The following is a 22,835-nucleotide window of genomic DNA, read 5'->3' as shown; positions in this document are numbered from 1 at the left end:
GCATTATTCTTGATGAAAAGCAGGAGTACAGATTTCAAATTAAGTGGCCCGTTATTTTGAAATAAAGGGCTTGGTAGTGTGGATGCTCCACTTATAAATTTGACCCTTGGGGGGAGGAGGGGTTATTCTGAAATAAAGTCCTAGTGCAGACCAGGGCTTAATCTCACTGTACCTCAGTTCTTCATTTCTAAAATGGGGATACTACTACTTCTTTTCTCTGACCTTTTGTCTATTTTGTCTAGTTAGACTATAAGCTTAGAGCAAAATGCAGGACAATGTAGCACTTTAAAGACTAACAAGATGGTTTATTAGATGATGAGCTTTCGTGGGCCAGAGGAAGTGGGTCTGGCCCACGAAAGCTCATCATCTAATAAACCATCTTGTTAGTCTTTTAAGTGCTACATTGTCCTGCATTTTGCTTCAACTACCCCAGACTAACACGGCTACATTTCTATCACTATTCTATAAGCTTAGAGGCACTGTATATCTTACTTTTGTGGCAAAACAGAAAAAAAAGTGTAATGGCTAAAAAATACATTGGGAGTCTAAGGCAGAAGCACCAGAGGAGAAGGGTCAGATGCCGACAGGGTATACACTGGGTCGAATGTTAGAAAAAAAGGCATTGGCAATCCAGAGGAAGGAGAGGGAAAGGGAGCTGTTCTGTCAATTGCTTATAATAATGCAATGCCATTCATAAAGTGCTCTGTTCCACCCCCTCAATGCTATACAGATATTTCTAACTGTGATATCAACAACTTTAGTAGCAGAAATGCAAAACCCTGAATTCTGTACTTAGCAGGCACAGCCATTAAAATAGCAATATTTTCCCCCTATTTTGTTTCGGTAATGAATATTTTACTGTGAGACTTCTTTTCAGAATCTGCTAAAATTTAACACTGGTTTTTAAAGAGCTTTAGAACACACATTTAAGCATTTTTAATCTGCTTGAAAATGTACTCATATGGAAAAGATATTCATATCAGCAAGATATGAAAATTATGCAAACATTTTCTTTATGAAGAGTGCTCCAAGAACAATTACAAGAAGGACGGAAGAAACATTTAGACCTCTTTTACTTTACTAGACTGTATGTACTGCAGGAGAATGGAATTCTTCTTTTTGCTATATATAAGTTCATGATAATGATGGAATACACTTTTTTATTTCTCTATCCACTGAATAAACAATTTATTATGAATCTTTTATCTTCTCAAAGAAAATCCGCTCATCCATGTCATCATTACACTAGGACTCCTACTAATATCTCAATCCTGTGAAGTAATTTTCACACAGCCAAAATGTTGTTTGTGAAAATACCCAATCACAAAAAATATTTTTGTCCCCATCTGTGAGCCAAAAGTGACTTTGTTCTCTGGTGCAAACTTTGCAATATTTAGTCCTGGAGCAGTGACAGTTTTATATTCTGATGAGTCATAACTATTAACTATAAATTAACCAGACCTGAAGCAGCATTTGTATTGGCAAGTCACAAGATAATGGGCACTAAAATATCAACAGTGTAAACCAAGGTTAAAAAGCACTACCCATTTAAAATATTAGTACTCATTCTTCTCTCACTCTGCCTGCACAGTTGATTTGCTTTGGTTTGGACAACTTAAAATAACTATGGTAATCTGGTTTATAGTTTTCTAATCTACAGTGACTGCGTATCTATGCACCTAGTGGGACCTCTGGGACACAAGGATTACTGGAGTGCAGCATGCTCCAGTCAGATCCTCTTCTAACCCCATCCCAGGGCCTGCAAGGGAAATGGTGCAGGAGCTAGATATGGTATCTCTGTGATTTCTGAAGACTCTCAAATACCAGGAAAATCCTCAGCAGGAAAGATTTGATGGCTTCTACAGACTCAGCTGGCAGGGGCTCTGAAAACAATACCATAATGAAATGAAATAAAAGGAGATGTGTACATTTTTCTTTCTAGTACTATACAGATGGGGTTGTGAAAGAATGGTGCTAAATGTTTTGCCAGCCCAGGTGGAAAATGTTCTCAGCACCTCTCTTCTGGAGCAGCTGATAAAAAACAAAACAATCCCTCCCCCCCAAAAACAGGAAAAAAAACACAAGGAAAACAACAGGGCCAGATAATCAGCAAACAAAACTAACACACATAAAATGGCCCAGAAGGCACAACAGTATGAACTCTAACCAACCCTGGTACTGTGCAGAGCTAGTTCAAAGGTCAACAGCACACTGGTTTATGAAGAAATGGCTAGAAATTTAAGCTACATCTATATTCTCTTTGCAAACAAGACTAACAATGTATGTTCAAAGAGGATTTAAACTCAGACACAGCTGAACAGTATTCTAATATGACTGGCTAACCAATGGTGACAGAGCCAAAACTAGGCTCTAGGCCTTTCGTTCACCTCACCAAGCTGCCAACTTCAAATCCATTTGGAATGCACAAGGCACACACCCTACAGAATTATTGCCAAGATTCTACGGGCAGAATACAATGTAATTTTGCACTCTCATTGTTCAGTCCTTCTGTGAAATCTTCAGTGGCTGATATAAAGGATGTCCTTTCATTCTAAAATCTGTATTTTTAATTCTCTCCATTGCTAGTAAGGACCTCATTTTCAGAGATGGCCTTCATTTTTGTAGGCCCAATTTTGCACCTGCAAACAATTACATTAGTACTTTTGAATTGCTTACTCAATTAGCAGAATGAGATCTACCCTTTACCTCAACATATCAGGCAGTTGTAGATCAGACTACTTATTTTGCATCTATAATTCAAGGGAAAACATAAAAATGCAAGTGCAATAATTTGTGCATGCAAAACTGCACCAAGAGAAATAGAATTTGAATTGAAGCCTCACTGCCAAAATAAAGACCTCTAAAATTTTAAAAATAGCTTATTCCCCTCCCTGTAGCAAAGCTAGCAAAGCAAAAAAACTTACCAAAATATCAGTGTTTCTAGAAAGGAGATTCCAATATTTGATGCACCAACCACCACAATTCTAGCATTGACAGATACTTTAGGCTCTAGCATCAGCTTCCGATTTGTGTGGTTCAAAGCATAGCTTAACTGTAAAAGAAACCAAAAACCAGGACATATATACAAACATATACACACCCAAGAGAAAACCAGTTAAGACTCTAAAACTATTGTAATGGCTTATAAACACGACCAACATTATGAATTGCTCCAGGAATACCACCCATCAACATAGAAGCTAACCTTATCTACTTAAGTATGCACATGTTTAAGATGCTATAAAAAAGTACAAGAACTTAATGTTTCAGCATCTCTCAGAGAAGATGTTAAGGAATATTTGTTGCAGGTTAGAGATTGAACTTTGAGTTTCCTATAATTTGTTAACATTGACCTAACATGTAGGAGCATATGTTCCTATAATCTTCTGATTATTTTTATGCTATCTAGAGCAATTGTTTTAGGTTTTACTTCTTTTTAATTCATGAAAATGTTCTTACCTGAAGCATAAATTTAATTTAGTTTTAATGTGGTTTTTAAAAAATTTTCTGTGTGTTTAAGCACACCTCTAAGAAATGGCTTCCAAAGTAATTTTTCCAAACCCCCCACAAAAAATAGACTTAGGCTCTGATCCTCAGTTGGGATAAATCAGCATATCTCCACTAATTTCAGTAGAGGTATTTATAACAACTGAAGATCTGGTCAACAGACGTCAAATAATTAATTCATAGTTTCTCATCTTCCCTTCTCCCTAAAGTATACACTAGTTTTGAGGCAGTAAAACTTAGTGTACTCATTTTTACTGCTGTCTTTTGATTTCACTACCCAGCAGAGAGGTGCCAAAATATATATGAGAGAAGAGTCAAGAGATAACAATGCATTTGACAATCTCTGCAGTACTCCATATATGATTTTCAGTTTCTTCATAGAAAGCAGAGAGTCCTTTTCCATTTTGAAGCATAACACACTTTGCATTTTAGTTATTGCTTTGGTTTACAGAAACTTCACATGTCACAGAATGCATAATTGTAGATTCACATGTGCATTGAAGGGAGAAATGGAAACAGAACCACATTTATTATTCATCAGACATTCTTCTCTTGCTGTACATTTCTTCAGATCCACTTATTCAGGATGCAATCTAAAACTTCTAACAGGTTTCCCTCTATTACTTCTAGGAGACAAGAGGGGAGAAACAACACTTATTCTTCCAAATAAATTATTCTTCTAAAGATTTCTATGGATTTATATTAGATAATTTTTCTCTTTATATAAATTAATTGACACAATAGATCAATGTGTTAAAAATCAAACCTCAACAAACAAGGTGACTTTAAATAGGATGGCCATGCCAGGAATTACAGAAACATGATAGGTTTGGAGAAAACGTTTGTACCATACAAGGGTATTTTATAATCTTTGAAATACAGAGGTATGTTAAATGCATGCTTTTACACATCCATGCTTTTACCCATCCACTTTTTTTTTTTTAACTGCCAGATAAATGTTCCTCCAGCTGTATTTTTTTATGGCACAATGATGACATCCAGTGGCCAGCTAGGTTAATCTCAGTTAAGGGATTCCCCTAAGAATGTTCTAGAAAATATTCTAAGAAATGTATTATTATCATTAGGATTCAAGCAATCACCACAGATCTCGAACATGTCAGAACCAGCACATCTTCATATGATTCCCAATCATTTAGCTACTATCCATGTTTAAAGAAATGGCTTGATATTTCAGTACTGGATTATGAATAGGGTTGCCATATGGTTTCAACAAAATATCAACCCCCCCTGCAAAAAAAAAAAAAAAAAACGGGGAAAAAATTCTATTCAGGGGGGAATAAAAGAGGGAGAGACCAAAAAGTTGAGGGAAAAAAAGACCAAGAGTTATTAAGCAAAAAGATAAATAAATAAAATAACAGCATTAAAACAGTATGGCCCCTTTAAATGCATGCAGTCAGAATAGGCCAGGGATAGGAAGCAGGGAGGTTGAGCACTAAGACTCAGGGAAGGCATTGCTTCCCCTTGCTCTGGTCTTGAGGTTTTTTGCAGGCAGCCATCTTGTTTTTTTGGTCGAGCAAGAAGGGAGCTTCTCTCCGAAACCAGGTAAGCAGGGGGGCCGTGGCCTAAGGGAGGGCGGGGGGAAGGCTGGGAGCTGGGCCTAGTTGCTGAGTGTGTAGGGTTGCCAGGTGTCTGGTCTTTTTACCTCCTGGCTGGGAAAAAACCAGAAAATACTGGACATTTCAGGTGTCCAGTATTTTCTGAAGGTTTTTTTTTTTTTTTTTTTTTTAAACCAGACAGGAGGTGAAAATACCAGGCTGTCTGGGTCAGTACTGGACACCTGGCAACCCTAATTATGAAGAAGACTGCTACACTGTCAGAACTTTTGCTTTACTCAGTATTTCACAAAATTTCTGCCGTACAATTTTAAACAATTTAAGTCAAAAACAGTAGAACATCACCTACTCAAGACATTTGTTATAATCAGTGCTTTTTTGTGACAGTAGTGCCCGGTACTGCCCTCCAGCCAGAACTTACCTGGAAAGAACAGAGTGTACCGGCACCTTTGCACCCAAATGTTGGACAGTCAGCTGGGCTGCTTGTCTTAAAGGGACAGAGTCTCTTAAAAGGGCAGTTCCAGCTCCCCCCACCTCCTTTGGGAGGGGGGGGGGAGAAGGGACTTAACAACTTTTCCCCTGGAGTATGGGCACCTTTTTTTTTCTTCCAAAAAAAAGCACTGGTTATAATACATTCCCAAGTTTAAGGAAAGCCGTAGAATCACAGAAGATTAGGGTTGGAAAAGACCTTAGGAGGTCCTCTAGTTCAGTGGCTCCCAACCCACAGTCCGCAAACCAGTGGCGGGCTGTGAATCACTGGTTGTCAGGCTGCTGGAGCCAAAGCCATCTTTTTGTGGTGGCTCTGGGGGCCAGGGCTGGGGTACATATTTTGCTGGATTGGTAAAATTTTATTTGCAACTAAGCAAATAAAAAGTTACCAGTCCACCAGAAGTTTATGAATAGGTTTGCTGGTCTGAGGTATAAAAGAGATTGGGAACCACTGATGTAGTTCAATCCCTTGCTCCAATAATTTTATTAAAGTGAAAATGTATATTGTTTCAACATTACTGAAGTTTGAATACATTTACAGTGTGACAAAAAGTAAAGATCTTTTGACAGGAAATTAGAGAAATCAGGAAACAAAGTTAATTTTTTAATGGAATGTTTTCACAGCAAAGATTTTCTAAATAAAAACCTTTAATGCAGTATGATAAATGTCATATTTTGGAGTCCAATTCCAAAAGTGTTTTACATGGAACTTCTCCCACTGCACTTGAGTGGTTCTACACATGGGCTGTTGCACTTTAGGGCCTTGAATTTTAAATTGTGACTTGACAGATTTCCTGAGCAGGAACCCTTTCACTTTTCAAATATACTTTAAGGGACACTGTCAACTTGAAGTCTGGTTGGCTTAAAAAATAATTAAAGGTAGTTTCAGTTTTTACTTCTATCCATGAGTCACTGACAATTTTTGTGGTTTTACATCACAATTTTAAAAAAGGGTTTTCTTTCACATTTTCTCTGTGAAAGACCCACACAAGTTCTTGCTACCATATAGGAACAGTTCCCAGCTGCTGTAACTGTCACAGCTCCACTGAAGTCAATGGAGCTATGACAGTTAAGCCATCTGATGATTTGCCCCATGATAAGTACCTCCATTTGCTTTAATAGGAATGCTCACATATTTAAAGCTAAGCATGTATTCAGGTATTTGTACGGATTGAGGCCCACTTAATAACAAAGGGGAATCAGCTGAACGGGCTATGCAGAATATGCGGTCAGATGCACAAAAGTAAACAAACTGAAAAATAAAGAAAATATTATTCTCATCTCATTCAGTTGTTATTTGAGGTGTTATTTTTGCTAATAGTGGGGTAAAATGTCATGCCAAACTATGATTTTTAAGCCAGTGGCATTCTTTTAGATATTTGAACCAACAGATGCATTATATAGCAGTGTGGCCTAATAGATAGAGCACTGGACTGGGACTCAGGACACCTGGCTCTATTTCCAGTTCTAGCTGGGTGACCTCATTGCTATGCTGTACCTCTGTTTCCCTCTCTGTAAAATGAGGATACGGATACTGACCCCCTTACTAATGTGCTTGAAATCTACAGATGACCAGTATTATGTATTATAATCAAGGCTCGACCAATGATTCAATCGGGCAAGTAGATTTTAAGCTGGCGCGGTCTGCACATGCGCAGCGTGTGCTTCCATGCGGCTGGTGAGCGGGGCTTGCCGCCACTTGGCGAGCCCTGATTATAACAACAACAACAAAATAAATCTACAAACATACACATGGAGATTAAAAGTCCTTTTCAATTCTCATCATCTATTTTTTTCCACCCAAAACACTGTTTGGAAATTCTAATACACATCTCTATTCTCACATTTAAGCACTCTCTCCTGTATCTTAAAAGGCATTTAGGCGCCCGACTCCCATGGTGACTAGGCATGTAAATACTTTTGATGATATAGGTGATGATTTTCTGACTTGCAGAAAACATTAGAGAGCAGGGGTGAAATCCTGGCTTCAATGCAGTCGGTAGTTTTGTCCTTTACTTCTATGAGGCCAATTTTCGCTCAAGTGTGGGAGGGCCTGGATTTTACACATCATTGCACTTTGTTATATTGACATTAAAAATGTCAGGCCTGAGAATGCTCTATGCTAGATTGTACCATTTTAGAATGATTCCATTGTCTGCAGAACTCTAGGAATAAGCTGGGTATGCTTGTGGGTACAGTGAGTTATCTGTGGTTTGCAAGCATGGACTGTAGAAGGATTTCTCCAATGCGAGTCACTGATCGTTGTTTCTAAAAAGCACTGCCTTCCGGGGGAGAAAGGGTTAGAAATGTATTTACTAAAATGTGGCTTTTAAACAAAACTAATAACCTGATAAAAAGCACAGGAGGACACGAGAAACTTCTGCAAATGTATCCAATCAACCAACACATCTAGACAGGAATGTCAGCAGCTAATGAGATCACAACTCAACTTGCCTTACAGCAAGCCCAAATTCAACTATTCTCTTCTACTACAGTGCTGTTATTTTTTTTAAAAATGTAGCTCAACAATTACTTATAAAGCAGTAATGCAATTTGCCAAGGAAGAGTTGTACCTAATTTGTGAAATGGTTCCTGTATCAGTGATACAAAGGTAGCATAGGAGAACAGTATTACCACTTTTGTTCAGCACACAGACTCAAGACCATCATCTGCCATGCCTCAAAAACACCTTTCTAACAGTTAAGAACACCCGCTGGCCCCAGGAAGTTAGGAATTAGTTGACCTGGTCCCAGAATACCTCCATGTTTTAACAAAATGCCAGGACAAATAACTACATATGTTCATAGAATCATAGGGTTGGAAGAGATCTCAGGAGGTCATCGAGTCCAGCCCCCTGCCCAAAGCAGGACCAATCCCAACTAAATCATCCCAGCCAGGGCTTTGTCAAGCCAAGACTTAAAAACCTCTAAGGATGGAGATTACACCACCTCCCTAGGGAATCCATTCCACTACTTCACCACCCTCCTAGTGAAATAGTTTTTCCTAATATCCAACCTAGACCTCCCCCACTGTAACCTGAGACCATTGCTCCTTGTTCTGCCATCCCTCACTACTGAGAACAGCCTCTCTCCATCCTCTCTGGAACCTCCCTTCAGGAAGTTGAAGGCGGCTATCAAATCCCCCCTCGCTCTTCTCTTCTGCAGACTAAATAAGTCCAAATCTCTCAGCCTCTCCTCATAGGTCATGTGCTCCAGCCCCCTAATCATTTTGGTTGCCCTCTGCTGGACCCTTTCCAATGCATCCACATCCTTTCTGGAGTGGGGGGCCTAGAACATGATGCCATACTCCAGAAGTGGCCTCACCAGTGCCGAATAAAGGGGAATAATCACTTCTCTAGATCTGCTGGCAATGCTCCTTCTAATGCACTCTAATATTCCATTCGTCTTCTTGGCTACAAGGGCACACTGTTGACTCATATCCAGCTTCTCATCCACTGTAATCCCCAAGTCCTTTTGTACCAAACTGCTACTTAGCCAGTTGGTCTCCAGCCTGTAACTATGCTTGGGATTCTTCTGTCCCAATTGCAGGACTCTATACTTGTCGAACCTCATCAGATTTCTTTTGGCCCAATCCTCTAATCTGTCTAGGTCACTCTGGACCCTATCCCTGCCCTCCAATGTATCTACCTCTCCCCCTAACTTAGTGTCATCTGCAAACTTGCTAAGGGTGCAATCCATCCCCTCATCCAGGTCATTAATATATTGAACAAAACCGACCCTAGAACTGATCCTTGGGGCACTCCACTAGAAACCAACCGCCAACCTGACAAGGAAGTTTGTTGGACCAGAGAAGTTCAGGGGGTGAGGGCCACCAGCCTCCCTGCTGGGCTCCTCTCCCCAGCCACCTGGCACTGCTGCCCCCGGTCCCGACTGTGGCAGTCCTGCTGGCTCCATAGCCCTACCAGCCCCAAGAGCTCCAGCAATCCTGCAGGCTCCGGCAGCTCTGTCAGTGCTCATGACTCTGCTGGCTGCAGGCTCTGCTGCCCCCTTCTTCCCAACCCCACCGGCTATGGGCTCTGCGCCCCCTTCCCCCCAACCTCGCTAGCTGCAGACTCTGGTGCCCTGCGGGTTCCACTGCCCTACTGGCCCTGCTGGCCAGCTCCGCTCTCAGCCAAGAGCAACCTCTGCCCGGGGGTTCTGTAGTGCAGCAACATCTGCGGTCCTGCTTCATAATGCCAATTTTCTGTCCAAGGAAGTACCCTATATCAGTCAAGGCCAGGCCTTGGGCTTACAGGATATGTAATGGGGTCCACAAACCCTATTCGGAGCATAGCTAGTGAGAGGAGTAGAGCCTCTCTGGTTTACAAGTAAACAGCTTGATCACACCCCCACAAGGTCAGAGCTGCCAATCATAGAGGTAGCCCTCCACCCCCAGCTGTAACCTACTATTAAGACAGTAGAGAGGAGGAGGAGAAGGCAGAAAGGCCCCGGACAGAAAGGGGGTAACAGCCCTGCATCAGGCTGCTTCTAAGAAAAGAGTCAGGAGATCAAAGCAGACTGCAAGCCCTAAATTTGAAGAGCTACTAGATTTAATTGGACATGAGGGTCCAGGAGATGGTACGACTAAGAGCAAACTAAGAAAGGTCAGTCAGAAGAAGCAGAAACTTCTCAAAAGACCACGAGACAGTGGCAGTTTCTCAGAGGAGCAACCAGAAATCACAATAGATAGGTCAATAGTAAGGTACAACTTAGTTTATTTTGGTATCCATATGTTAAATAAAACAGTTATCACTGAATAGGATAAGAACCAGAACTATTGTTACCACTGTTAGAAAAGGAATGTGCCGTTCAGAAGTAACATTTTCTTTTGTTAGGATGGCTTTTTACTTCTTTTCTCCTACTCTAGTCCCTAAAAACATCTACTACTGTACCATCTGTCATGTTAGTTCCACCTGGGAAGGCACAGTGCTTACTGCTGCTTCAATTGCAACTGCTGACAAAGGTGACTTTTCTTGATTGAACTGTGGAGGTTGTTTTTGCCAATTCCATCCACTTAGAAGACTGAATACTTCACCTTCATTAAAAATGCTTACTCAACTTGCACCGTACTCAAGTGAAAATACAAATCCTGTGTGTAAATCATGTCTCAGGCTCATGGACTCACAGCACAACAGACTTCAATTATGCTTGATCAGGTAGCTTCTACAGTATTATCTATTTTTCCCCCTCTCATATAGACACTCCCAATGAAAATATACATAAAGAAATGGTTTATATTCTTCATTTCTGACATATTCTGATTTGCTTTTGGGGACATATTTTCCAAGCAGGATGTGTGACACACGCACCAGCAAACGTCACTTCCCTTCCCCCTGCTTGTGCAAACAGAGTAAGCAGGTATACTTGTGAACATGAGGGGCTTTGGAAGCACAGATTCAGTGGAAAGTGTATGTTAACAGGTACACAATCTATTGCCTCTGCTTTTAAAATCTGATCCATGGTTTATTTAGAATACACAGAAAACCATTTTTCCTGAAAAAATATTTATTTGGGATCCCATTACATCTTAAACAGATAAACAATGTAAAATGTATTAAAACTGTAGGCTATTTAGAGGAAACCAGCAGAAAAGGTGAAGAGTAACCATTATGATAAATGATTTTCTTGCTTTTCAAAAAGCCCAAAGAAATTGTTGGGCTTTTTGAATCTGATACTAAGACATACATCCTAATAACCAATGAAGTAATGTATCAAGGGATAGTGTGTCATAGCAGAGTCACTAGAACTGCCCAAGGGAAGACTAGATATAAGAAATCTTAAGGATTTAAAAGCTTGATCTGTAAGGTCTATAAAATCACGACTAGTGTGGATTTACTCCAATTGAGGATCTGGTCCCAGATATGCAACAGTAAAGTGGGGGTTTGCAGGTAATTACTCTTGGTGCTATTGTTTACAACACGTCTACAGCAATGCGAAAAGGCTTCCTAACACTTCACTCCAAGTCCTGTTCAAGGAGTTGACTTTAACATGCTGAAAGCATACACGGTGGGGTGGGGGGAGCAGGGGAAACATGCACTGCCTTTGTACGAGAACACTGAGAGTGCACTTTTTGAACCAGAAAAGAGACTGTTACTTTAAGTTCCTCCCTGAAAATAACAATTGGCATGGCCATCCCATGTTCTTGCAGGAACAAATAAGCCAGTGTTGATCCTGCTTACTGGTGACACTGACTGATCCTGGGATCCAACCCAAGGTGTTGCCTTTGATAAATCAGGCATCTGAGGAGAAGAGAAACATTTTCCATCGTGTGCAGAAATGTAGGTAAGGCTGCTAAGCATTAACAAACACAATGCTGACAGTAGCCCAAAGGGCGGTTATTTCTAATTGTCAGTGCTTTTCTCCTGACAGAAATGCGAATTGTGTTCCACATGTAGAGGCCAGATCGTATCCTTAGGAGCGTGTAATTGTCCACAACATCCAGACAGTATAGCTGTCACATTCCTCCAGTCGAGGCATGCATCAGAGACAGTGCTCTGGCAGTGTCACTGCTGTTGTGATTGCTTGGCGGCAGGCCACTCAGAGGTAGCACTGTAGAGCAGTCGGCTGCTCAGATGGTACACTATTATGTGCCAAGCTGCTCCGGGGGAGTGCTGCATGGTGCGTGGCTTCTCTCAGGCAGGGAGCACATGATGCTAGATTGTTCCAGGAGGACAGCTAGAGATGTGGCCTATCTGAGGAGCGAAGCATGGCATCGAGCCTTTCACAGAGCTGTTGCTTCATGCCAGCCCACTTGGAGATGGCAGCAGGAGGCTGGTCTGCTGTACAGGGAATGCACGCTTCAGTGAAGTTGCCATGGACACCATGCAACTGGGGTACTCTTCGGTGCCCCCCTCTACTTTGGTCAGTTGTAGTGATGACCAGAACCAGACAGGCACACATCTCTATGCTTCAGGTGGTGGCCTTAATGACTACACCATAAATACCTTTCCTTGGCACAGTGTTTACTATAGCAGCCCTTCATCATCTGCTTCTCCATGGCTCCTGACTGTTCAGCGAGGATGAGAACCACCCCTTTTCCTTTCAATGTGAGCTACACTGTGCTGCGTTTACTAATCAGTGCTCTACCATGTACTAACCATGTGCGGGCCTCATAGGTCTCTGTGCTCTTAAGTGACCAGGAAAAGAGCAGTTATGGTCCAGGAACATTAACTTCCCATGGCTCTAGGCAGGCATAACTGCTTGTAAAGTTTCCCAGGGCTTTTCTCTTTCCTCCTGGGAGCTTTCCTGTAAATCTGCTTCCTTTTCAGAAAACCTTGCCCCATTTCCTTTCCCCTTGAGCTTTCTAGAGTAGAGTCTGCCCTCTGCTCATCTGCAAAATGCTGGCACGATGGGGTTAACTCCTTCCCATCAGCCTTGAGGGCATGCTACTTTTCTCTCATACACAAGGGTAAGAGATTGATTCTTTGTCTTTACCCTTCCCTTCGGGGATTACAGAACAATATTCCTTTTTACTATGAGTTACAATATTAACAGCTTTAGTCCTAGTTAACACATCGCTTCACACCAGAATATGATCCAACAACTCCACTTTTAAGGTATTCTCCCAATCCTCCACACTCCGAATGCACTTTAGCTAAAGGCATAAGAGTTTTATCCTGTATTTTTCCAATGACAGCAGTTCCACACTGTGAACTTGAAGCAAGTAAGACTCTCTGACCATACGTCCTCTAACCAAAGAAATCTGGGCAATCTATGCCATTCACCTGGGCAACTTTGATAAATTCCATGCCCATCTCCAATATGATGGAACTCACAGTATTAATCTGGGGCCCCTTAGAGCAATCAAAAAAGGATATCAAGTTAACATGGCAGGATTTATTTTGCATAAACCAACATTACTACCTTCCTTTAATCGAATACTATATTAGCCTATTATTTTGCCTAGGAGCTAAGTCAAGCTGAGCAGTGAATAATTCCCAGGCCATTCCATTTACACATTTTAAAAATTGCCACAGCATTAGCTTTCTTCCTGTTTTCTGAAAGTTCCACAGTGCTCCACTACTGATTGAAAATCAACATTAACAGTCCAATGAGCTCCTCAGTCAGCTCCTTTAAAATTCCTGGATTCAAATTATCTGGACTTGGTGGTTTTAAAAGATCTAACTTCAGTAGCTTCTGTTTCACATCCTGCAGAATGGAAATTGTTATCACCATCATAAGATGAGACCATTCATCTGCTTATTCCCCAGAAACAGAACAGAAACAATTATCAAACACTTTTGCCTCTTCTGTATTATCATCACCAATTCTACTATTTCTACATAGCAGCGGAACTATACCACTGCCAGGATTCTTTTTGTTCCGAATATATTTTTAAACATTTCTTCTTATTGTTTAATGAGCACTATAGCTCCAGTTGAAGTCAACAGGCGAGTAACATTAATTGAGACTAAAGCAGAATGTTAATTGAGGTAGAAAAATATCTGCTGGGGAAAAGATCTGCTGGGCCCTAACCCTGCAGGCTGATCTTTGCAGTTTGACCTACATGCTCATGCAGAGCCTCACTGAGGTCAGTGGTACTCTAAATACTCTCTCTAGCCCTGTTCTTAGTGTTAGTTTATATGGCTGCCACTGGCCATTTTTAAAACCAAAGCTTGCCCTTTACTGGCAACTTCAGGAGAGCCTGACCCAAAACTCAGTGAAATGGAAAGACATCCTCTGACTTCAGTGGGCTTATACGGGCATGGAGAATGATACTGAGACACAGAGCTGGGATCTGTGTGGCTGGGAATAAATGTCATGGATAACAGACTAGGCTACAAAAAGTATCTCTCGTATTTCTTGTGTATTTCACATGGTTCTCGTGTAGCCAACACAGCAGACAGAGGGCATCAGTCTCTGGCCACATTCCCTTCATGCAGCTTAAAACCTTTAAATAAAGCTAAATAAGGATCAGCTATAAATGCAAAATAAGATAAATGTGCAGATTTTCTGTCTCTAGAGCTCTCTCTTCTGGCTTTTAGAGAGCAAAACCCTCCAGACCTAAGGCTCGGAGACTAACGAGGCTCAGCTGCACCTTACTGCTTCAGTTCAGAGAGACACTAATAGATAGGGCTGTGAAAACACCTGCTGGGTTTTAACTCAGAAAATTCCATAGATCTGTCTGGTTCAGCAAGGTCAGTCACACCAAAGGGATAGCTTTGGAGGGGGATACAGCACAATTGCTGAGCATTACTGCCTCCAGGAGGCACCTAAAGATGCCAACTACCTTCTCACCCCTTTCAAAGCGGGGTTGCTGCATGTTAGCAGAGCAGAATGAAAGACTGCAGAACTCTACCTATTGTGCCTATTCTGTAGATAACAACATGTTCCAAAGTTATCAAAGTGGCATCTTGCCTGACAAAAAAAATACATTGACAAATTCAGAACAGGCTGAAACCTGTAACCTTTAAAAATAAACCTTAATAAAAATAAAACCAGCAACATCAAATTTTATATTGACAATAATTAGCACAGCAAGGCTAAATATCAATAATGTGATACAAGGGGAGATTTATTCATTGCTTACTGTAGCAGAGTTACATTTTAGTGACAGCAGCTGTGGCTTTTCATTTTATAAAACTGAACAGCAAGTTTCTTTGGAAAAAACATCTATTCCCTCTTTACAAACTGCTCTTACACTTAGCATGGGTCCAATCTACAAGCTGTTTTCAAAGAGATGAAAAAACCATCCTATTTTGTAGGCAGGAATGAATATTCTAGTTCACTGCAAATGACATTAACACCTGTATACTACTGACATCATGCTTTCAAAGTACGGAGAGGTCATCTTACTTTTAATTTCACACATGCACATAAGTGGTAAACATTCAGAGCATTCCTGTTAATGATGCCATCTGGTGCCTCCCATAATTGTGTAATATTCAGCCTTCCAAACAAGATGTAATGGCAGCAACACACAAAACCCACTGACATTTACAGTACGGAAATTTATTAGCAGCCATCAGTTCAAAATAAATGTGTTTGCATGACTGTTGGTGCTATAAAAGCAGCACCTTTACTAGGCAAGAGAAGGTACAATAAATAATGGATTTTAATCCATGCACGTACAAGAAAATCATTAAAAATGTATTACTCATGCACAACCGCATCTTAAGCAACAGTTACCTCTTAAAAATTAATACCTCTCTTTTGGTTAAATGAAAACCATGCACCCTGAGCCTTTGTTTACCATTTCAACATGATTCTATGCATGCACTGTAAGATATAGCAATGTTTTCATTTCTTTTTAACTTGAATGTAAATATATAGTAACTTTGCCATTTAGATCAGAGAATCATCTTTTTACCACCACTTGGACCACAAGTGTTTTTCAATGTTAAAAACAATACACTGCAGTACTGTAACTAGGGAATAGCTCCAAACGGCAAGATATATAAGTGAAAAACAACCACACAAAATCATAACACCGAAACGCTGCAATCTTCTTTATGGCACAGGGAAGTGACTATATAATGGTTGCCAAACTCTTCCTACTAAAAACATTGTTCAACTCTTTAAAATACCCTCTGACCTAAGGGAAAGTGTACTGGAGAGTGGAAAGTATCCCAGCAGACCACAGGTTATAGATGTCCCCCTTTTTTCTAAATGATGCTACTAATTTAGTTCCCTTTACAATCTTTATTACTGAGGGAGATAAAAGACATGAACTTCAAGCAGTGAACATTCCTGCTTAATTCCACCTACAAAGAGTCCTTCCAGTGCAACCTCACTGGGACAAGGGGTCTTGTCTAGCCATTATTCAGTACATTAAAGATCCCCCCCTGATTTTTTCCACGTGTAAAGTGGTGGTTGGGGGCAAACATGTGGTCTTGTTATTGTGTATCCCAGGTTGACTGAGATATTATAAGCCAGCAGGCACGTTGGGCATATTTCAATTAGTTAGTTAAATGATAAGAGCATTGGAGCAACACATAAGATTAATGGTTTGCTTTGCAAGAGTCATTTAATAATTAACTTGCAGCCGCACCTTTCTAATCCAAATACTTGTGGTGTGGAGAATCAACTTCTGCATATGCTGCCTGGGAGGGAGGTGGCTTAGAATTGTTTCAGAAATCCGTTTGAAAAAGTCTACAGTTGAATACGATATTTAGTGTTAGATAACATTAGATAACATGCCAAATACCCCAGGAAGATTAGTCTTCTCTAATTTGTATAGCATTGCTTGGTGTTCTTCAACAGCTGCCAACTTCAAGTCCAGAAGTGTCTACATTTTACGGTATACAGGATAAATTGACTCCTATGCAGTATATGTGTTTGTGCAACTTTTTAGGATCTTTCTAGCTATGCCTAGACCAGTGTCTCTGAAAGTGTTCCGTGGAATCACTCAAACACATTAACTGGCCGCCCCGGTTTGTTTATTTACTGCGCTGCGGCCACGGATCCTCGTGGCTCCCATTGGCGCAGTTTTGTCCTTTACAGCTAAGGGGAGCCATGGAAAGCGGCGTGGGCCAGGCCACCACTTCCCGTGGCTCCCCTTGGCTGCAAAGAACAAAACGGAGCCAAAGGGAGCTGCAAGGCTCCGTGGCCACTGCGCCGGTAAATAAACAAACCGGGGCGGCCCGTTAATGTGTTTGAGAGTGATTCCGTGGAACACTTTCAGAAACACTGCTCTAGACTACAGGCTTCTTTTGGAAGAAGTTTTTTTCAGAAGAGATCTTCCAAAAAAACTTCCAAAAGAGCATCCACACTGCAAAAGTACATCGAAAAAGTGATCTGCTTTTTTGAATGAGAGCGTCCAGACTGAATGGACGCTTTCTCGCATGTAAGCTGTGATTACTACGGACAGAATGGCCACCAAGGCACCAGTGCTTTTTCCTCTTTCCTATTCCGAAAGAACTCCTTCTTCCCCGTCCACACACGTCTTTTTGCGAAACAGCTCTTTCGCAAAAAGGCTTCTTCCTTGTAGAATGAGGATTACCAATGCCGGAAAAATCCCTTTGTTCTTTCGATTTTCTTGCAGAAGAACACAATTGCAGTGTGCGATTCCTCAAGTTTTGTTGGAAAAATGGCCATTTTTTCGACAAAACTCCATAGTGTAGACATACCCTCTGAATGAGAATAATTATAAAGGAAAAGGATAAGGAATATGGATTACATTATTAATAATTGATTGTTTAAGAGGGCTACTCTACTGTGTGAATGGCCTTCCAAATGGCCCTCAATGTTACTGACACAGCAGCATACTCTACAGCAACCTCAATAGTGATGCGTAGAGCCTCTTGACTTCAAAATGCGGGGGTCCCAAGGGAGTTGCACACTAAGATAGAGGACCTCCCATTCGACAAGCAAAAATTATTTGCAGAGAAGACCAATGAGGTCCTCCACCCAAGTAAGGACTCAAAAACCTTACATGTTAGGTAAGTACACACCACCATATCACTGTAAATAAGAACATAAGAACGGCCGTACTGGGTCAGACCAAAGGTCCATCTAGCCCAGTAGCCTGTCTGCCGACAGTGGCCAGCACCAGGTGCCCAAGAGAGGGTGGACCGAAGACAATGATCAAGCGATTTGTCTCCTGCCATCCTTCTCCAGCCTCTGACAAACACCATTTGGGTTCGAAGACCCCTCACCTGTGTCTGAGGCCAGGGACACCCTTTTGAAGGATAGACTGGAGTAATGCTATTTACTCTCCTTATTTACAGCACTAAGGAATAACAGAGAGGTGGGGCAGGGAAACAAAAATTCTGAGTCCCTAAATGGAACATAATATTTCTTATCTGCACACCTACAAGTTAGCAGGAGTTTGCCATGCAGTCTTCATTGGGTCTAGGAGTGCTTCATTAGCGGATAATGACTCCCTCAAGAATTATCAGAAGAGTGTCAGACACACTCTTTTCTAAGTCCTGGTACTGGCAAAAATCATTGGCCATCAATGGTGGTGAGGCATGACTGCCTTGTCTGGAGACAAAAAAATGTAATGGAAGTTAGAGGGGTGGCCTTGTTACTTGCCCAACTCTACTGTTCTTCAAAGGTTTCCTTATGATGGGGGGTTGATAGAGGGGACTGTAGAACGCTAACTTCACAATGAAATAGAGTGGAGGTCTGACAAATTGGTGCTAAGAGGCTGCCCAAGAATCCCAGTATGGTGTCTGGGGGGCCCATATGAGAGGGGATTGGCCAACAGAACTGAATCACACCATCTATCTTGAACGAGGATCCTTGTTGAACTATGGGTTCCTGTACAGAGGTGGAGGGAAACACTGCACTAATATACAAGAGACTGATTGAATGACACTTCATCTTTCTTAATGTCTTCCAGGGGAGAGGCTCCAGTAAAAAAAAAAAAAAAAAAAAAAAGGCAGAGAATCTTATGGCACTGAGAAGCAATGGTAATCCGGATAACCAGGATGTCAGCATCAAGAGTCTTTAGATACCCATAAGTACTGTGGACTCCAGGTCGTCTGTACCAGAATTCCTGCAGTACCAAGGGGGTCAGTAAGAATGCAACAGTGGAGGTGGATGGTACCATCAATCTGTAGTGCACTGACAGAGGGCCAAAATTATCTGTCACTTTGATTTTTTCCAGTACCAAATGTGCTGAGTGAGAAGTCATTGATAGTAAACCTGACAAATAGTGGTGCTCTATAGGGCCTCCTATTCTTCACAGATGTACTGGAGACATGCTGGGACTATGCTTCTCTCAAGTGCTATGAGAACTCTCACCCAGTTGGTACTGAAGGAAGAGTCTTTTGCCTCCACAGTGCCAAGCTGAGGGTGTGTCTAGACTACATCCCTCTTTTGACAGAGGGATGTAAATTAGGCACTTTGAAATTGCAAATGAAGCCAGGATTTGAATTTCCCATGCTTCATCTGCATAATCGCGTCATGGTGCTCTTTCAAAAGTAAAACCGCAGCATAGACGCGGTTCTTTCGAAAATGGAAGCCTCTCTCAAAAGATCCTGTAAACCTCAAAAACCTCAAAAAGGTTTACAGGATCTTTTGAAAAAGGCTTCCATTTTCGAAAGACCTGCGTCTAGACTGTGGTTTTACTTTCGAATTAGCGTTTTTTTTTAAAAGAGCGCCATGACGCGATTATGCAAATGAAGTGCAGGAAATTCAAATCCTGGCTTCATTTGCAATTTCGAAGTGCCTAATTTACATTCCTCTGTCACACCCTGAGAGATTGAGGTCTCTGAGACCACAGACTTAGTGGGAGATCACAGCCTTTTGGCAGCCAGATCCTTGTGATGGGAGACTGAGCTCCTCTTTTTCTGAGCTTTCCCTGGGTCTTCTTAGGGAGACCTGGGCCGAGGCCATGGGCACTGGATCAACTCAAATACAGTCGCACAGCGGTGCGTGTCTCCTGATTTGACTGAGAAGCAGATAGAAGGAGTGCTCTGTCATAATAAGCCAGTTTAGTCTCCCAGTTCTTCTTGCTCTAGATTTGAGCTAGTCAGAAGTTACAGTTTTGAGAGATGAGACACACACAGATTCCAAGCACCAGATCACCCAGAGTGGCCATAGCTGACCCAGATACCCTCCCAACAGAGGCAGCATTTGAAGTCAGGCATGCCCAGCAAGACTGACCAGTGTCTAGGGAAAAAAAAGGTGGGGGGGGGACATGGAAAAACTAATTCACTCATTACCATTTAATTAATTATATACTAACAACAACAACTAACACTAAACTAAATACCACCCTAAAACACATTGAGGCAGGCACAAGGTGGCTAAACTAGAGCTTCATCTCAGGTCCTTATACTGATAATTCCTTGGAGCAGATGGATAATAGAATGCTCCCAGATGGTGAGAGAGTAAACAATAATTTATAAATTGTTTATTTATGAAGATATCATTATACAATTATTTAATTATATATAGCTTTCTACTCTACAATTAATTATAAGCATTTTACAAATAAGAAGCACTTTATGTTAACAGGTTTATTTATCATGTTGTTTCTTTTTATTTTAATTTATACCATGGCTAAAAATGACTGACAGGTGGGACTCACGAATAATATCTCATTTGTTTAAATAATATGGAAGTTAAAATCCTGAGTCTTTTATTCTTATGATAGTTGGCTGTTTAACTCAAGTTATTGATTCAGAATACATGGATTGGACATTTTGGTTTGATTTATAAGAGTTTTGGAAATGATGTGATCGCTTAGTGAGCAGATAGGAGTTTAAACGGTCATGAGAGAAGGTAGTGTGATAGATGCGCATCCAGAAATGATTTTGAGAAAAGATGGGGCCCCTCAACTATAACAGAGATTCAGTTTGAAAGGACATCTCTAAGTTTCAACACATATCCAAACCTCCTGGGTCTGGCAGAACTGAGCTGGAATTTTTGTGAGAACATGCATTCTGAGTGATATTCCTGTACTTCCTGTTTCCAGCTGGCTCAGAAATACTCTGAGGACAATATTGCCTGCTGCTGGCCAAAATAGAGAAATGTAGCTATGTGCCAAAGGAAGAGGTTTTAGAACATTATAAAATGTTTTATTTATTACTAGAAGACTTACCCGGTGTTGCCCGGCTCCAGATCCTTGAAGAAAAACAATTTTTACACACAAGGTACGATCACACTTTTAAAGGTTCAATATTACATGATTTATTGGATCTGAAAGCAAATTATTTGTACCATAAGAAAATGGAGATTCACAGGTCTCTCACAGTATAAAATACTGGGCTCTGGCCCTCATGAGAGGGGTCATTATAGACCCAGCATAGAAGCTGTGGGAGTGAAGAGGCAGTGACATCAGTTAAAGCAGCCCCCTGGTTGCTTTGATACAGGCCTAGGCAACAGAGCTCAAAGCAGTGAAGAACTGAGCCGCGGATTCAGCCTTTGCTCAGAGTCATAATCATTATGACCATAAGCAAAGGGACACTAAGAATCCAAAGGCCATGGCCATACTAGAAGCGATACTGATCTAGGCAAATATGAAAAGGCCTGTGGAGAACAGGATGGGGTAAGGGAGAACACAGGGGTAAGGATCCTCCAAAGATGGGCAATCAAATTACAGATCTCCTGGATCTGAAGAGTCACCATCTCAACCCTGAACTTCACTCTTCACATGAAGGGATTGACAGGAGACAGATCTATTTTTTTTGGACACAGTAAAACAGTTCTTTCTGTGGCTAGGTCTACACTGCAGGCTTCTTTCAGAAGAAGCTTTTCCAAAAGAGATCTTCCAGAAAAACTTCTTTCAAAAGAGAGCATCCACACTGCAAAAGTGCATTGAAAAAGCGATCTGCTTTTTCGAAAGATAGCGTCCAATCAATGTGGACACTATCTCACATTTAAGTTGTGATTACTATGGACGGAGTGGCCATAGAATCATAGAATAATAGGACTGGAAGGGACCTCAAGAGGTCATCGAGTCCAGCCCCCCGCCCTCAAGGCAGGACCAAGCTCCGTCTACACCATCCCTGACAGATGTCTATCTAACCTGTTCTTAAATATCTCCAGAGAGGGAGATTCCACCACCTCCCTTGGCAATTTATTCCAATATTTGACCACTCTGAGAGTTAGGAATTTTTTCCTAATGTCCAATCTAAACCTCCCCTGCTGCACTTTAAGCCCATTACTCCTTGTCCCGTCCTCAGAAACCAAGAGGAACAAATTTTCTCCTTCCTCCTTGTGACACCCTTTTAGATATTTGAAAACCGCTATCATGTCCCCCCTTAATCTTCTTTTTTCCAAACCAGTTCATGAAGCCTGGCTTCATAGGTCATGTTCTCTAAACCTTTAATCATTCTTGTCGCTCTTCTCTGTACCCTTTCCAATTTCTCCACATCTTTCTTGAAATGTGGCGCCCAGAACTGGACACAGTACTCCAGCTGAGGCCTAACTAGTGCAGAGTAGAGCGGCAGAATGACTTCACAAGTTTTGCTTACAACATACCTGTTGATACAACCTAGAATCATATTTGCTTTTTTTTTTCAACAGCATCACACTGTTGACTCATATTCAACTTGTGGTCCACTATGACCCCTAGATCTCTTTCTGCCATGCTCCTTCCTAGACAGTCGCTTCCCATCTTGTATGTATGGAACTGATTGTTCCTTCCTAAGTGGAGCATTTCTCTTTATTAAACCTCATCCTGTTTACCTCTGACCATTTCTCTAACTTGCTAAGGTCATTTTGAATTATGTCCCTATCCTCCAAAGAAGTTGCAACCCCACCCAGTTTGGTATATCATCTGCAAACTTAATAAGCGTACTCTCTATCCCAATATCTACGTCATTGATGAAGATATTGAACAGTACGGGTCCCAAAACAGACCCTTGCGGAA

At 41.3% G+C, this 22,835-nt stretch overlaps 1 protein-coding gene across 3 annotated transcripts in view; it reads right to left on the bottom strand.

Annotated features, from left to right (window-relative positions):
* CFAP61 (cilia and flagella associated protein 61) overlaps positions 1-22,835 on the bottom strand; it is a 200,056-nt gene that overhangs the window by 108,839 nt on the left and 68,382 nt on the right. For all 3 annotated transcript variants that reach the window (XM_075925782.2, XM_075925780.2, XM_075925781.2), the window contains exon 18: positions 2,925-3,052. In XM_075925782.2, coding sequence (XP_075781897.2) covers positions 2,925-3,052 — 128 coding nt within the window. The remainder of the gene's footprint in view (positions 1-2,924; positions 3,053-22,835) is intronic.

Source organism: Pelodiscus sinensis, chromosome 3 (genome assembly GCF_052426305.1).
Source record: "Pelodiscus sinensis isolate ZL-2025 chromosome 3, ASM5242630v1, whole genome shotgun sequence".
NCBI classification, from domain to species: Eukaryota; Metazoa; Chordata; order Testudines; family Trionychidae; genus Pelodiscus; species Pelodiscus sinensis.
Note: the sequence above shows the minus strand (reverse complement) of the source record. Positions and strands in the feature narration are given on the sequence as shown.